Genomic DNA, 17,194 nt, shown 5'->3' on the forward strand with positions numbered 1-17,194 from the left:
ATAAAAATTTACTTTTTATTGACGAAATTATTGAAACTCAGTTGTTTCGGTTAAATGAGGTTTCAGTTAAAAAGGTTTCGGTTAAGGGAGGTTTTACTGTATATATGTATATACAGTGAATGGCTAAATTATGGAATATTATCATTACTTCGAGAACTGTTGAGTTTTGAGGGAAATCCCGAAACAGGTCGATTTTTGTTATAAAATACCCATGTTATAACTTACATGGAGTAGGGATGATGTCACCGGTGTAGGTGTAGTGACGTAATCGTTAATTTTTTTAAATAGAAATCGATATAATGTGACACCTCATTTAAACTAGAATTTAATTTTCTATTTAACGACATTACATTTTTAACTAAAATATTTTTTAAGGGTACAAACACAATTTTTTTTAATTTAAATTCAACTAAATTACAACTAATGATTTAATTAATAATGTACTTTAAAGTAACCAAATTGTATAATAATTATTTTAAATTAAATGTTTGAAATGCCATCCATCGGTTACTTGACAATATGTGAATCTACAGACACATTTATCAAGTACATTGCGGATGACTTCTGGATTAATTAGACTCATTTCATGCCTAATTGTATCTTTCAAGTCCTGTAAGTTTTGGGGTCTATTGACATAAACTTTTGATTTTATGTAACCCCACAGGAAACAGTCTAGAGGTGTTAGATCTGGCAACCTTGCTGGCCACTCTATAAAACCTCGTCTTCCGATCCATCTCCTGGGAAAGCAATGATTTAAAAATTGACGTACTTCACGTGCGTAATGCAAAGGGGCTCCATCTTGTTGAAACCAGATATTTTCACTAGGTTAATTTGGATTATTGGCATTTGGATACATGTTAGCAAGGACAGGTATAAGTTGATTTCTCAAAAAAGTTAAATAACGTTCTCCTGTTAGATTTTCTTCAAAGAAAAAAGGGTCAATGATTCTGTCATTAATGATCCCTGCCCATACATTTACTTTCTGAGGATATTGCGTGTGTGACTCAGTCATCCAAGTCATCCTTGACTCCAATATCTGCAATTTTGACGATTCACGGTACCATGTATAAAAAATGTGGCTTCATCAGGAAAAAGGATTTGATTGATGAAATGTGGAATGCGGATACATAAATCCTGCATAATTTCAGAAAATTGAAGCCGGTGATCGGGATCGTCGTCGTTTAATTCCTGATGTAGTTGAATTTTGTGGGGATGGTATTTTTCTTTTTTTAAAATATGTAATACTGATCGTTGGGAAATACCAGCATATTCACCCATTTGTGTTGAACTACTGTGAGGATTGTCATGTACATTTAATAAAATATCAAGTTTCACATTGTCTTCAATTTTAGCGTTTGGAATATGTTTAACGTGCCCAGTTTCTCCAAATTTTCGGACTATTTTACTTACTGTTGATTGGCTGATGGGTCTGTCTGGATATTTTGCTTTGAATAAATTGCATGCCTCATTCTGTGTTCTTTTTTATCTCCCCATCCGCTAAGAATGAATATTTCTATGCGTTATGTTTCATTTAGGTGAGCCATAATTTAGTATTAGTAATAAAAATTACAATTGACAACTGATGACAATTCACAAAATCAAAACATTTACGTCAATAAATATTACAGTAACTATGCCACTATCACTTGCTTGAATTAACATTTGACAAAAAGTTTCAGTGTTTATGAGATAACTTTTTGTGTCCATTATTATTTTTACTTATTTTTGGTTTTTTAAGTATTTACTTCAGAAAGTCATGGCAGGAACTGATGGATGGCATTTCGAACATTTAATTGAAAATAATTGTTATGCATAATTTGGTTACTTTAAAGTGCAAAATGAATTAAATCATTAGTTGTAATTTAGTTGAATTTAAATAAAAAAAAATGTTTTTGTACTCTTAAAAAATATTTTAGTTAAAAATGTAATGTCGTTAAATAGAGAATTAAATTCTAGTTTAAATGAGGTGTCACATTGAGTACAACTAATGCTGTATACTACTGCAGTTTTGGAATATAAAGATGAAATGGTTTTGATGTTCTTTGTTGCTATTTTTATATTGTCAATAACCTTTAGTGTTTGTATTAATTTAGGTGTTAATGATGGGGTAAAAGGTACTGAATGATAATAGATGTTCTGATTGTTGGATACAATGTTCTGAGATTTAGCAAAATATATATATATATATATATATATATATATATATATATATATATATATATATATATATATATATATATATATATATATATATATATATATATATATATATATATATATTAGAAAAAAGCATCCTATGTAGCATATCTGGAGGATAAGAGTTCTCAATTAAAATATTTTTTAACAATTGAAGATCTTGTAGATAATCTGGATGAGAAAGCCTTAAAACACGTTCTTTTAATCCTGTTATAAGGTTCATTTTCATCTTGTTTGGATGATGTGAGTAATAGCTTACAAATATATTACTACACATGGGTTTTCTGAACCATCTGGTTGTGAACACATTGTCTGTAGTTCTTACAATTCTCATGTCAAGGAACGGTAGAGAAATATCTACCTCTTCCTCAACTGTAAACTGTGTATGTTGATTATGATTGTTGAAAATGTTAACTGTTTCATGAATTTTGTGTTTAGGAAGTGCCAAAACTAAATCATCTACATATCTTTTAATAAAAGGAATGAAAAAAGTGCAATTGTTGATACAATCACTGATAACATCATCCATGATTCTGAACTGATTCTGAATTACACATTAAATCCAAATGCAAAAGTGGCCCAAAGTGGCTTGGGCTGTTTTTGCACTATGAATTATCTAAATGATATAAATGCAAAAGTGAAGTGCACTGAATCTCTCAGCTGGGGAAGTAAATTAGGGTTGGGCTGTTAGTGTGTTTCAAACTTCGCAATATTTATAGGTCATTTCTGCTGAAAAGTGAAATTCTGAAAATTTGTGGGTTGGGCCAATATTGCGCTCAACGCCTCAAATTCAATAGCGTGTTCTTACGTACACAAAAGAGATTTACATAGTTTCAATACTCTAAGAACTTTTTCTTCTCACAGAGACAGAGGGCCGCCGGTCGGACGTTTTGTTTGAATAAATTTTTGTTGTTTACTAAGTGCATTTAAATTTTGTTTAATATAATTCTTTAACGTTAAATATGATTTACTATGCAAGGTATTGCAAATTTTAAGAAAAGAGCTCATATTAATTTTACATCGATTATTCAAAGAACAATTGAATTGTTACTGAATTAATAATAAAATTGATTGTTTTTCTGGATGAACTTATAATCAACAAATGTTTTAAATTAAAGTTTTTGTTTCAGATTAGAGCTGAAGTAGTGAAAAATATTGCTCCATATAATATATCCATACCTCAAATAGTAAATCGTTTAAGGGATATTGATCCTAACGTTCGTATTGCTGCTGTAAGGAAATGTGCTGATCTTAGTCCAAAATCTTTTAAGATACTTGAGAGGCAACATATATTAACATGTGGAATAACAGAAGATAACCCAAAAGTGAAAAATGTATTTATCGAGAATTTATTACCAAAATGGTTAAATACATACCAAAATAATTATATATTATTTCTAAATGCATTAAAGTTGGATGCTGACGAAAATGATATTAGTAATACTGAAAAAATAACCAAGGACCTTTTTGAATTGTGGCTGAGGTAATAGTTTATTCAATATTATCATCTATAACAATTTTTCTCTTCTTCTTGTTTGTTTTCTTTTCACTGAGTTAGTAGTGTAGGTAAGGTTGTGGTCAACGTTGTATTGTCAGATTGACTTATCTAAATACAGAACAATTTAAATTTCTGTTATCATATTTATTTGGCCACATTTGATGTTTCCAACAAATGAAATATTTAATCATTTTTAGAAATGTTACAGCTAAACTGTATTAAATTTTTGCATATTATCTTCCTTGATATCGAGTCTCACTTTAAGGGTATATAAATTCCAGGCTTAGTTCTATCTCCTTTTGTTGTATTTATTTTGACTTCTTGCTATATAACTTATATACTCTAGTTTCTGTTGTACTATATCATTTGCATATAATAGACTTTCTTGTATCTGGTCTCGGATTTGAAAACTCTATTTTGTTCTTTTTTTTTCTTTGCAATACCGACCCACATATTAATTAAACTCAGGTTATAATTTTCTTATTTTTTTACTCATTGTTCTTCTGTGTCTGTTTTAACTTCTTCCATATTTCTCGACTTTAGATTTTGTTTCTAGTTTTGTGCCCTCATATATTCCTAGTTTATCTTCAAATTTATGATCTAATTTACTTTTCTTTAGTTATTTATTATTAATGGTATTTATTTTCATAAAAAACTTGTCTACGATTTATTACATCTTCTACATGTAGATATTCTAGATAAATATTTTCTAGTTAATCAGTTGTGATTTTTTACTTATTTCTATGGTTTTTACCTCTATTTCTGTTCTATTATGCTAGCCTAGACTATTTATCTTTCAGATTTGTAGATTTAGTCCAATTAAATTAGTTTTGTACTTAACACAACTGTATAGACAGGTTTGACATTTAAAATGTGTATGAGATATTACAAAAAGACTCTCATCTAGGGATTCATCAATTTTTTAGTGGAATTATTTGTAAATAAACAATCAAAACGTCAAACTGATTATGTTCCTCACAACTTAAAAACTTATCTAAGGTCCATTCGCTTAGCTCGGGCATATTTTGACAGATTCATTGTCGGAAACCTACAACACAAAAATTCCTACCTCTCCGTATTAATAACTCAATATACTTAATATTGCAGAATTCTTCCATTGAAAAAAAAAAGAATTATAAATAGTGGAAGTGTATACTAAACCCATAAAATTTTCGACAAATAGCAACATCTGATATTAAATCCGTAAAATAGTTTCGAAACACAATTCAGATATCTGCCTTAATCTGAGCCTTCTAAAAATTGCAAGGCATAGCAGACGTTGATAAAGATGTTAATAGAGACATGAGGAATCTAGAATTTGCATTCCACGACATGTCTCCTCAACTAAGCAGAAATCATTAGCGAATTGGTTTCTTGTACTCATACAGAGTAGATCCGAATAAAATGATATTGTTGCTTCTTAAAGACAGGAAAGATTTATTTTTCACGTTGAGAACGCCTATGAATATCTGTTCTGATGAGCTTTATTAAAGCGAAATACGTATAAACAGATACATAGACGTTTTGTACGTGAAATGAAATCTTGACTGTCTTTTTCATTTTATTCGGATCTACTCTGTATGAGTACAAGAAACCAATTCGGTAATGATTTCTGCTTAGTTGAGGAGACATGTCGTGGAATTCAAATTTTAGATTCCCCATGTCTCTATTAACATCTTTATCAACGCCTGCTATGCTTGCAATTTTTAGAAGGCTCAGATTAAGGCAGATAACTGAATTGTGTTTCGAAACTATTTTACGGATTTTATAATATTTGAGTTGTTACAATTTAACATATTGTAGTAAATATTTGTATTATTCGCGTTGTTTATTTTAGTTAATATAGTTTTACTGTTCTGTTATTTTTGTTTAACTCTTTGTTAGTTCTATTTAGTTAATTAGTTCTACTTTGAATTTTATTATTATGGATAGTCAAAGTTCTTCACTTGTTCCATCAGCTAATGCGTTGGTAAGTTTTTCTGAAATAAATATGATAAATGTTCTATTAGATGAGTAAGGATGCTGTTAAATTACAAGGTCATCAAACTGCACAAAGATTTACTCAAAATACCTATCATTTTTAAAAATTATTTGCCGAATGAAACCCTGTTGAGGTAAGTTGATCATTAAAATAATATTTTTATCGAATTATATAAATGTTAAAAATGTTCTTAATAACAAAAACATTTCAGTTAACATCCAGTTCAGTTTGACATAGCGTCAAAAATCAAGTTCGCTTAGAAATTTATAGCATGTATAAAGAAAGTAAGTTTCTATTACAAATAAAAAAATATATTTTATAAAAAAGTTGGGCTAATTTAGTTTATATCGTTGAGTAGCGCCAAATGTAGGCAACCAACTTAAAATTTTCTAGTTGCATTTAGCTTGAGTTTCTTGAGAATATTTTCAATAAACGTTTAATATTTTCATATTTCAAATGATATATAATCACAAAACGTTCGCAATATTGTGTTATATAATCCACATAATAAAGTACGTTAGATAAAAAAGGTAGAATCCCGGTTCGTCCAAAACTCTAGTTTCTGATAGGAATAATAGACTATCAGTATAAGTTTGCAGAAACAGTTCGACGAAATACGCTATGAGCACGTGTGCTTGGTTGTATAGTAATTTCCAGCCACTTCTAGTCTGCCAAAAAGTAATTAACTTCGCAAAAAAATAATTACTAAATTCACTAGACAGTTCGGATTGGGATTAGCGAACTGACTATAATTAGAGATTGACGTCAACAGACAACTTTTTCAGAAAAAAAGATACACAAAATGAGATATACAAAATTAAAATCGGTTGATAAAAAAAGTTGTAATATGAACAACAAAAGCGCTGTTTTTGAACGTTGTTAATAACTGTTTTATTATTTATTCAAATTTGTTTAAATGCATCTGAACTAAGGGTGTTTTAATTGTGTGCAAAAGATGGACCAAATTGGTTGAATAGTTTTTGCGAAATTTATTCTATACGATTTTTTGAAAAATGAGCCAATTTCTAAGGCTGGTCCAGATAATGTGACTCAATAATACATACTAATCCATATACTAATCATCATCATCATTTTGGCTTTACAACCCTGTGTGGGTCCTAGCCTCCCCAAGAATTTTTTTCCAGTCGTCCCTATCCATCGCCTTCCTCCGCCAAGCACGTATTTCCATATTTCTCATGTCTTCATTGATGTTATCTAGGAATCTTGTTCTGGGTCTTCCTCTTCTTCTTTGACCAATAGGTCTATCAAGGAGCGTTTTTTTAGCTGGGTCGGTTTGCTCCATCCGCATTACATGGCCTACCCACCTCAGACGTCCTATCTTTATGTGTTTTACGATATCTGGTTCCTGGTATATCCTATAGAGTTCGAAGTTGTATCGTCTTCTCCAGACACCATTTTCATTTACCGCTCCATAGATGCGCCTTAGTATTTTTCTTTCGAAACATCCTAACATGTTTTCATTGCTTTTTGTTAAAGTCCAGGTTTCTGAACCATATGTTAGGACTGGGCGTATTATTGTTTTGTAGAGTTTTACTTTTGTATTTCTTGATATAACTGTAGATTTAAAAAGGAGATTAAGCCCAAAATAGCATCTATTAGCCGTGCAAATTCTGCGGTTTATCTCTGCGGTAGTGTCATTTTCAGTATTGACGAGCGTTCCCAGGTATAAAAATTCGTTAACTGCTTCGATGACGTCATTTTCTATAACAAGTGGCCGTAGTGTTTGTGGTTGCGTACCTATTTTCATGTATTTTGTTTTATTGGTGTTTATTATTAAACCCATTTTTGTAGCCGCTTCCTTTAATGCTACCTACGCCTCTCGTGCTGCGTTTTCCGTTCTCCCAACAATATTGATATCATCAGCATATGCTAAGATTTGCACAGATTTGTTATATATTGAACCGGTAGTTGTGATTTGTGACGTACGTATTACTTTTTCCAGAGCTAGATTGAATAGTATACAGGAGAGTGGGTCTCCCTGACGTAGTCCGTTATTTGTTTTAAAAGGTTCAGAGAGTTCCCCCTGAATTCGTACTTTGCATTCAACTTTTTCAAGGGTTAGTTTGGTTAAACTTACCAACTGATTTGGTACTCCTAGGTCTATCATTGCTCTAAACAATTCTATTCTATTTACAGAGTCGTAGGCTGCCTTGTAGTCTATAAATATGTGGTGCGTGTCTACACCGTATTCCAGTGTTTTCTCTAGAATTTGTCTCAGGGTTGAAATCTGATGAATTGTTGATTTACTACCTCTGAAACCAGCCTGGTATTGTCCTATTATTCGCTCTGCATATGGTGCCATACGATGGCATAGTATATTGGAGAATATTTTATACGCTGCATTTAGGAGCGTAATTCCTCGATGGTTAGAGCATTCAAAGATATCTCCTTTTTTGTGTATGGTGCAAAGTATTCCAATATTCCAATCATTGGGAAGGGACTTCTGTATCCATATTTCTTTTATAAGCTGCTGTAGCGCTATTATGATATCGTGGCCACCTTCTTTATATCCATATACTAATAACTTATGGAAAAACATTTTAAAAATTACATTTATGTACACAAAAGGATTTAATATTAAATAGCACTTTTTAAGCTTATAAACATTTACAATAACTCCATAGAATTTAGTTCAAATTAAATGACAAAAAATATTCGGAAAGCTGGTTAAAAAACAAAACTAAAAAAACCGTTCTACGAGGGAGTCAAGATAGCCCGTTTTTTAAATCACTGTTACGTGAATTAACTACATTAACCTCGTAAGCCGGTGCGGGGTCTTCCTAGACATTCTTTTTCTCACCTATCTTTTTTAATAAATTCAATTGTAAACGCATTCCGCCCATTCCAGCATTTAAAACTCATTGCGTTTACGTGATTTTTTCGTAAAATGACTGTGGGCTGTAAATGCGCTCCACGATTTGTGAACGGAACATTTTGATGTTAAAAGTTGTAAAGTTGGTGAAGAAAAAGACGCCTATAAACCTGAAATGATACTTCATTATAATAAAACAAAAGGAGCTGTTGAAGTAGTGGACAAAACGGCACAACAATACTAAACACAGCGCCAAACACGCAGATGTCCCATGGTAATGTTTTATCACCTATTAGATATTTCATCCATAAACACTTTCAAAATTTGCAAAATAAAAAATCCAAATTACGATGGAAAACATTTGGATACTAGATGAAGTTTTATATTAGACTTAGGGCGGAAATTATTGAAAGAAATTGATATCTACAGATATCAAAACACAAATAATATGCATTCTCAGATACGTCAAATGATGAAAATTGCATATCTTGAATTGGACGTTTCTGATGTTCCACCTGGAGCTAACATAGCTTTGGGACAACGTTAGTTCCGGCATTACTGTATTGTGTGTATTAACTTTGTGTTGCTTGCTCTGCGAAAAATTCATGTGTTTGTTTTGCAACGATAATTAGTTTTTTAATGAAGTAATAAGTACTTTGTAAAATTATGTTTCGTAGAATAGACAAATTCTAATTATCTTTCAAATCAATTTCCCCGAGTTTACATCTAAAAAAAAAAAAATGGATATACGGATGGGTTGCAAATGCACCCCGTACAGTTGTTGTTTGCGTAATAATCTAGGCACCGTCTTACGAGGGTTAAGAGCTGAACTTAACCAATCTTTTATAACAAAAGTCAAAGTTTTTAACAAAATTTTTAAACGTTTTTTTAAACGAAGAGTACTTTGCGTTCAGACTAGAGTATAAGAAATGGGGGTAGCCGACTGAAGGGCCAGCCGCGCTCTTCAAAGAATCCTACACGGTTTCAAAATAGAACGCTCGGAAAAAATGACATGTCGGGTTCTACTACGGGACCAATTTTGCTCTTTGTTTTTAAACTTAGGTACAACAAAACAAAATAATAACATCGTATTTTAATTTCAAAATTATCCAAAAGAAATCAGCTAATGACTACAGGATGTACAAATCTTCTCTTAAGTCGCCTTTTTATTGTTATTTTTGCAATAACATTTTTGTTTATTTTAATTTAGCGTAGCTCATTTTGTGTTTTTTTTCTGAAAATGTTGACGTTAAATCTCTAAATAGACAAGTTTTTAAGTTATGAGCAAAATAATAAGTTTAATGTTTTGATTGTTTATTTAAAAATAGTTCCACTAAAAAATTGATGAATCCCTAGATGAGAGTCTTTCTGTAATATCTCATACTACACATTTCAACCGTCTATACAGTTGGGACGAAAAAGGCTTATTTTTTACTAACTTGATTGGTCTAATTGTAGATTTCAAAGGAGTCATTTACAACGACGTAAAATATCTTTTATGCATGTTTCAGTACAAAAAATTTTAGGCTTTCGAGAAACTTACGGCAAATTTAGGCTTTCGTGTTAGCGTTGTCTAACGATTACCCTGCATTTGCCGCTTCCGATGCATTGTTGCTGAATCTGGATATTGCTCGGTCCATTTTACTAAATAATGTCTGTGTGAGCAGTGTCCAATGAGAACATCTTATAATTACATAATTACTGTGAGTTCAGTTTTATGAAGCCTAGGAGTATTTTTGTATAGCGAGCAAAAATCTGTATTAATCTGTATTTTTTCTTGTGTCTATAATATTTTCACAGTAGGCTGGGCTAAGTTCCTTTTTATCAGCAATTTCTTTATGTACTGGCACCCAAAACAAATTAACTTTTTTTTATACTTCGTCAGTAGCTTACAGGACTATTTATAGTTCCAAGCAATTCCGAACTCACAAGTTGTAAACTTCGGAGTTGTCAGTGCATCTTGGATGCCGGTGGTATTTTGGACTTAATGATTCTACGATTCTGCTATTACTGTACATTCTACTGCTTGTACTCCCATTGTTACCACCTCTTTAAAACCTCTTTCGTTCATCTACTTCAATTTTATTTAGGAACTTGTTTAACACGACGTTTAACTTAAATTGTTTGTCACTGCTTCCTTAATTTTTCTAGATTCAATAATTTTATATTTCAGATCCACGCCAGTTACTCAAATTATTTCTGTACTGCCACTTGACGAAGAAACAAAAGTAATTTCCTTGAATAAACTTACCAGCGAAGCTGTTGCGGTGTGGTACAATTTGGTAATGTACTTAAGAGACAATGGAAGTAAAGAAGAATATTTAGATGATATACTTCCTGATCTTACCCCATTCTGTAATTATGTTGAAAGGTAAAATTTAAGTATTAAAAACTTTGTACTCAATATTTACATATTCTCTGTTGTAGTATCATAAATGAAAAATCAAAACACAAAATGGAAGATTGGGAGTATTTAGACTACCAGTATATTTTGAATAGTTTATTTGGAATTGCTGCAGGCTATGACCTTGCAGATGAAGTAGGTATTAATTATAATTTTGTTGATTACATTATGGAAAGTGTCCAAGTTTAGTCTTAATATTGTTCTGAAGCTATTTTTGTTTTATGACATCTTATGCAATTACTATTTTTATTGCAAATAAGTCATAAGTTAAGTTTAAAATAAGTTTATTAATGTTTCAATTTACACTTCAGAAATCGTTCTCAAGATACAAAACATTAATAAATTAAACAAATTTTATTTTTTGTTACTTGGTGAAAAATTCTTCATCATTTAACTTTATCTGACTTATTCATATTGACAATGCAGATATATATTATACATTTTAGAGTAGACTTTAAAATGATATTGCCAATATTGCTGAGTTGCATTCCTGGGACGACTTTATTGTAAGATATTTCATTCGATTACATGAAAGACTCGAATGAGACCAACAAAGAAAAGTATGTTATTTTGGAAGATGCTAAATTCATTTCCTTCGAAACAGATCTTATTGCATAGCAGGATGAGGCTAGTTTCTTACTTAAGAAATCGATATGAAGGGACCATTTAAGGTTGCTGTCTATACAAATACCAAGAAATTTTACAGAATCAATTATACTGATCTGCCTGTTATTAAGAAGCAAGGGTTGAAGAGCTCTTTTATAGGATAATGCTACTATCTTATCTACGTTAAAAGATTAGAGTCGGACTTGGTTTTTATTTTAAGTAGGTTAGAAGTTATAATTGCATGAAGAGTTGTAATATTAGAGTTCTTCCAGGTAATACTGGTATCATCAGCAAAAAGAAAAATTTTTCCATCGATTTTTAAGTTATTGATGTCATTTATAAAGATAAGAAAAAGTAGAGGACCCAGTACTGAACCTTGTGGTACTCCGCATACAATGCTTTTGTGACTAGAGTCAATATCATTTGATATAACTGTGTAGATGTTTCCCATTCCTCAAGTAAGATTGGATCAAATTCAAAGAAATACCTCGAATTCCTTAGAAATTTAGTTTTTTTATCAAAATGTCTTGATTTACACAATCAAAAGCTTTGGCATAGTCACAAAAAACAGTGGCAGTATAAAGATTATTGTTTAGTACTTGATAGACTTCATATAGTACAGAAAACATAACATCGCTGGTACATTTATTAGATAAAAAGCCGAACTGACTTTGTGATAAAATGTTGTTTTCAACGAGAAAGCACATAAGTCGGGCTTTTATAAGTCTCTCAATAATTTTGGATAGGACCGGTAGTAAGGCAATAGGTCTATAGTTGCAGACAGTAGATTTATCACCACCCTTAGGGACTCTGGAAATATACCTTTTTCAAAGGAATCGTAAATTAGTGAGACCAGGACTACCAACACAATATTTGGGAGATTTAAAAAAAAATTTATGGATAGTCAATCAGTACTACAGGAAGATTTGCTTTTGATACTACTGATTGTTTTGATCAGTTCAGATTTATCAACTGGTCTTATAAAGAATGAATTCGAGACCTTTTTTGAATTGGGAAGATAGGAAATAGGATCTTGTTGTGGCAAAATAGCTGATGTTAGATTTTTACTCACATTAACGAAGTATTCATTTAGATTTTCAGGGTTTGGAAGAGAAAATGTTTGAGCTGTGTTAGTTTTATTTCGAAGATCGTTTATTATGGACCAAGTTTCCCTTGCAACATTTTTAGAGCTTCCCAGACGATTCTCATAGTACATTTTTTAGCTGTTTTGATAAGTTTTAGATAGGTTCCTCTGTATTTGGAGATATATTCAGTGACAAAGACATTGGTAGTAAATTTCTTGATGTACAGTAGTGAACGCATATTCTTGGCTGATATGCTGATACCCTTGGTAGTCCAGAGTTTGTGATGTTTTGACTTAATTATAATTAAAGGAAATGCCTTATTGAAAATACAGGCAAGCTTATTTAAAAAATCACTGAAATTATAGTCCACGTCCACAGGGAAAGTGCCATCCAGAAGTCGAGCACAAATTTTGGAATTTACGAAAGTTCTGGGCTGAAAAACTCCTGCCTAAACGTTGGGTTTTCGAGGATTGTTTGTTAAGATTGTTAAACTTGGTATATACTGCTTCATGGTCAGAGAGTCCTGCATTAATAATTGTAGAACGTACATCAAGGGGTGAGAAATCTGAGACAATATAATTAATTATGGTAGATGGTTGTTTTAGTAATTCTTGTAGGAGAATTAACGTGTATTGTGAAACCATACGATTCGAATATATTGACCAAGGATACTTGGGTAGCACAAGCAACAGCGTAATTAATATTGAAGTCACCGCATAGAATCTTTCTGCTTTTATTGGGCAGATCGTCTAACAAATTTAACAGGCTCTGAAAAAATAGTTCCGTGGAAGAGTCGGGTGATCTATAAATGCAAAGAATGTATAGATTAAGATTCTTGTTATAAACCAATGAAAACTCAAAAAAGGATTCATTCAACAGAGGCAAAGGCAAAGAAAATGGTGATGAGGTCAAAGTTCCATAAAGGTACAGGTAACATAAGTGTATCGTTCTTTTAGGACACAAATATACGGTGTGTCAATTTTGGGCTATTTTTTCAAATATCATGTACTGTCGGTTTCTTCGATACTACGTTGTATGGGTTTATTTGTATAATATCTTAAATCGAAAATCCATACCGTTTTATTATAGTAGAAAAAATATACATTTTTTTTATTTTCAGCGGTTAATCAAATTTTTACAATGTTTTAGGTTGGCAGAAAAACGTTACATCAGTTAACGCTAAAATTATTGCGGGAAGAAAATTTATTACTGAACCTCAAAAAAAAACTGGTAACCTTATCTGCACAATCAGCTCAAAAGACTGAAGATATCACGAACGTAATGTGCCACGTAATATCTGATATTCAGGCACCACTTATAGAAGTGCAAGTTGAACAAAATCCTGTAGAACAGACAAATAAGGTTGGTATATAAAATATCTCCCGGAACTCTAATTATGTGGTGTAGTAAATAACTAACTGGCTAACGTATTATCCATACAACGACCATATTTTACATAGGCATTTCAATTTCTGAATCATATGGAGATCAAAATTTTAAACTCATGGAGTCATTAATATTGCGATGCAATGCTATGCAATGATTGTCGCAATTCATTGAACCAATCTTGAGATGCTTGAAATCCTCCTGAAACGCCTTTATAAAAACTGACTTCATTTGCGACAAAATACAAAAATTGAATACGAAAGCCGCACTCTCACCTTTAAAACGCATTTTTAGTTTTGTCGACACTTGAGTTGATACAAATTTTACTTAAAATTGATTTCGCGCGCCTAACTGACATTCAAAATCGGCGGTCGCTTCAAGCGTTGTTTCTGAGAAAACGGTTCATTCTACATAAAAAGTGCTAATAAACATTTTTGTTTAAAATTATCTCGGCTACATTTTTTATTTAAAACATTTTTTTCTACGGCGTACAGATTCTTGGTAAATGGATTTTTCCGTTTGCACTCCCACGAGGGTATGTTTTAGAGAGAAGCCGGGGAAGTGGTAAACTTTTTTTCATCTTTTTTTGGCTCTCAAAATTGACATTCTCAGCAAAAATCAGCTTGTTCGTATGATTTTTGGAGGTCAAATGTCTGATGGATAAATTTTAATTATTTTTTAATAAAATAATATATTATACACCAGAAATTTTTACTTCTTTGTAAGTTTTTTTACCTAACATTATGTTTGTTTACATTCTGAAAAATACCAACTGCGACGAAAGCGACTTACCTAAAGCTTTTGAAAACAGAATCTAGGCGTAGTTGTAATAAGGTCAATTTTATTTTTATTAGTCCACTTGCTGATACGTTGACAAAAGATACCGGATGCTTTTTATTTAGGTATGTATGCACCGATTCCATCCGCGAATAAAGAAATTTTAGGCCAAGAATATAGGAATTAAATCACATTTTTTCAATCCGTGAATAGTGAAAACGCGAATAAGGAGATTTTATTGTATAGTCGCCTCGTATTATTTCGGTGAGACTGTGTAAAAATATATTTATCTGTAATAAAAGCAGGCAATAAAAATTAAAATAAAAGTACTCTACCAGGAGTAGTTATTAACTGCAAACTTATCAATTACTGAGATGTATAATAATACAAAGTTTTAATATTCTCATCGATATTTACATTCAGATGTACTTATTATGTTTGGGTAGTCACCCAGTTGAAGTTTTCATCGAACTGTTGAATAGCTCACGTGGACCAAGAGCCAATGAAAACATCTAATATCATAAAAAGTTTAGTTTTTTTATCATAAAAAATCACGTTTCGACCGCCCAGTGGTGTACACTTGGGTAGGTAGGTATAATATTTTATTTTTAAACCAGTGAAATCAGATTTTGCGAAACAAGAATATTTTTAGTGTAACCATAACTACTACAGCGTTCAGCTAAATTCAAATAGAGAACTGCAAGTGAGTTTGGTTGTGACTTCTTCAGTGTTCTTTCTAAACTTCTTTTACCATTTTACGAAGATACTTTTAAAAGGTGCCGTCCGTAGTGTGATAATAAGTCTGCAGCTGAGGAGCCAGTGGAACCCTCTAATCAATTGGAAGATTTACAAAGCTGTGTAGTATAACGTAAGCGACATGTTTAATACGTCTCTGATGATGCCAAATGTATACTGAAACATGTTTATGAAGGACTGTGTTCTGAATTGTATAAATCAGAGGCAATTGCAGAAACATGTTTTTTAATTAGAGTGCCCAAAGCAACCTGCTACAAGATTATAGGAGAAACATCTTCTAGACAGAGGAGAAAGGATTGTGGTAAATTCAGACAAATAAAACCGCACTTAATTGAACCTATAACCAGCACAAGGTACGAAATGTATGCCTCTAATATTTTTCCAACTACTGAAAGCCTTCGAAGTGAATTGGTTCGAAAGGACATTCTCTCATGTTCAGCAACAACACTTCGATTATTTCTTAAAGCCAATAATTTTAAGTACACAACTTTAGACAAGCGCCAGGCACTAATGGAAAGTACATACTAGAATAATTTCTTTAAGAAATGATTATATCAGACAGATCGAAAGAATATAGTATCGAAAAATGAAACGAAATATTGTTTATTTAGATGAGAGCTGGTATGATACTCATGATACCGTCAAAAAAAAGTTGGACGAATAATAACAAAAATTGTTCTAATTCAGTACTGCCCAATAAAGGACAAAGCATTATAATTTTACACTGCGGTGGAGAAAATGGATGGATCGACGATGTATTATTAATATCTGCAAAAAAAATTAAAAGACGCCCCTCTAGATTACCATGAGTATATGGAAAGTTCAATTTTTGAATCATGGTTTGAAAAATCTCTTCTTCCGAAATTACCTAAATATAGTGTGTGTATGTCATGGACAACGCATCATACCATTTAAGATTAATGAGAAATATTCCAAATATAACTTGAAACAAACTACAAATTCAGGAATTTTTATTTGAGAAAGATTTGTATTTTGAGGCATCATATAGTAAAAAGCAATTATTGGAGGTTGTTTATAGTGGACAGTACCAGAAGGAATATTTTGTTGATAACTGTGTTCGCAGTAATGGGCATACCGTGCTTAGATTTCCTTCATATTGTTGTACATTGAACCCAATAGAGTTAATATGGGCTCAACTTAAAGGAAATATCAGGAGAGGAAACGTGTCTCCTAAATTTTCGTCTACTGTTCTCCAGTTAATTAGAAGAGAAGTCACAAATATCACAGCAACCAACTGGAAATATGTAATCGGAGTGGAAAATGACTATGCTAACTATTTACCAGCATTAACCAAACTAACTATAAATTTAGGAGATACGAGTGATACTAGTCATAACAGTGACTCTGAGTAGATTAGCAAGTGCTTAGTTCTAATCAGGAGTTAGTTGAAACCTTTTTTTATTGTAATTGTAGATATTCTCATTTCTAATACAAAGTAATTAATTTAAAATAGTCAATGTACTGGTTACGTTATAAAATACCTGCTAGGTACTCGTATATATAAAAAAAATGTTAATAAAAGTTTTAGACCTTTTATCCATTTTTAAAATTATAGAGGTACTAAATCTTCTCTAACACGGTGTCAAACCAGTTGTAGTTATTTAATAGAACACCTTGTATTTAATTTAAAAAATGAATTCTCTATTTTTTT

General features: G+C 31.7%; 1 protein-coding gene across 3 annotated transcripts in view; it reads left to right on the top strand.

Annotated features, from left to right (window-relative positions):
• LOC140437304 (condensin complex subunit 3-like) overlaps positions 1–17,194 on the top strand; it is a 58,149-nt gene that overhangs the window by 5,288 nt on the left and 35,667 nt on the right. For all 3 annotated transcript variants that reach the window (XM_072526747.1, XM_072526749.1, XM_072526748.1), the window contains exons 5-8: positions 3,327–3,679; positions 10,682–10,879; positions 10,936–11,047; positions 13,753–13,965. In XM_072526747.1, coding sequence (XP_072382848.1) covers positions 3,327–3,679; positions 10,682–10,879; positions 10,936–11,047; positions 13,753–13,965 — 876 coding nt within the window. The remainder of the gene's footprint in view (positions 1–3,326; positions 3,680–10,681; positions 10,880–10,935; positions 11,048–13,752; positions 13,966–17,194) is intronic.

Source organism: Diabrotica undecimpunctata, chromosome 3, assembly GCF_040954645.1.
Source record: "Diabrotica undecimpunctata isolate CICGRU chromosome 3, icDiaUnde3, whole genome shotgun sequence".
Classification (NCBI taxonomy): Eukaryota; Metazoa; Arthropoda; class Insecta; order Coleoptera; family Chrysomelidae; genus Diabrotica; species Diabrotica undecimpunctata.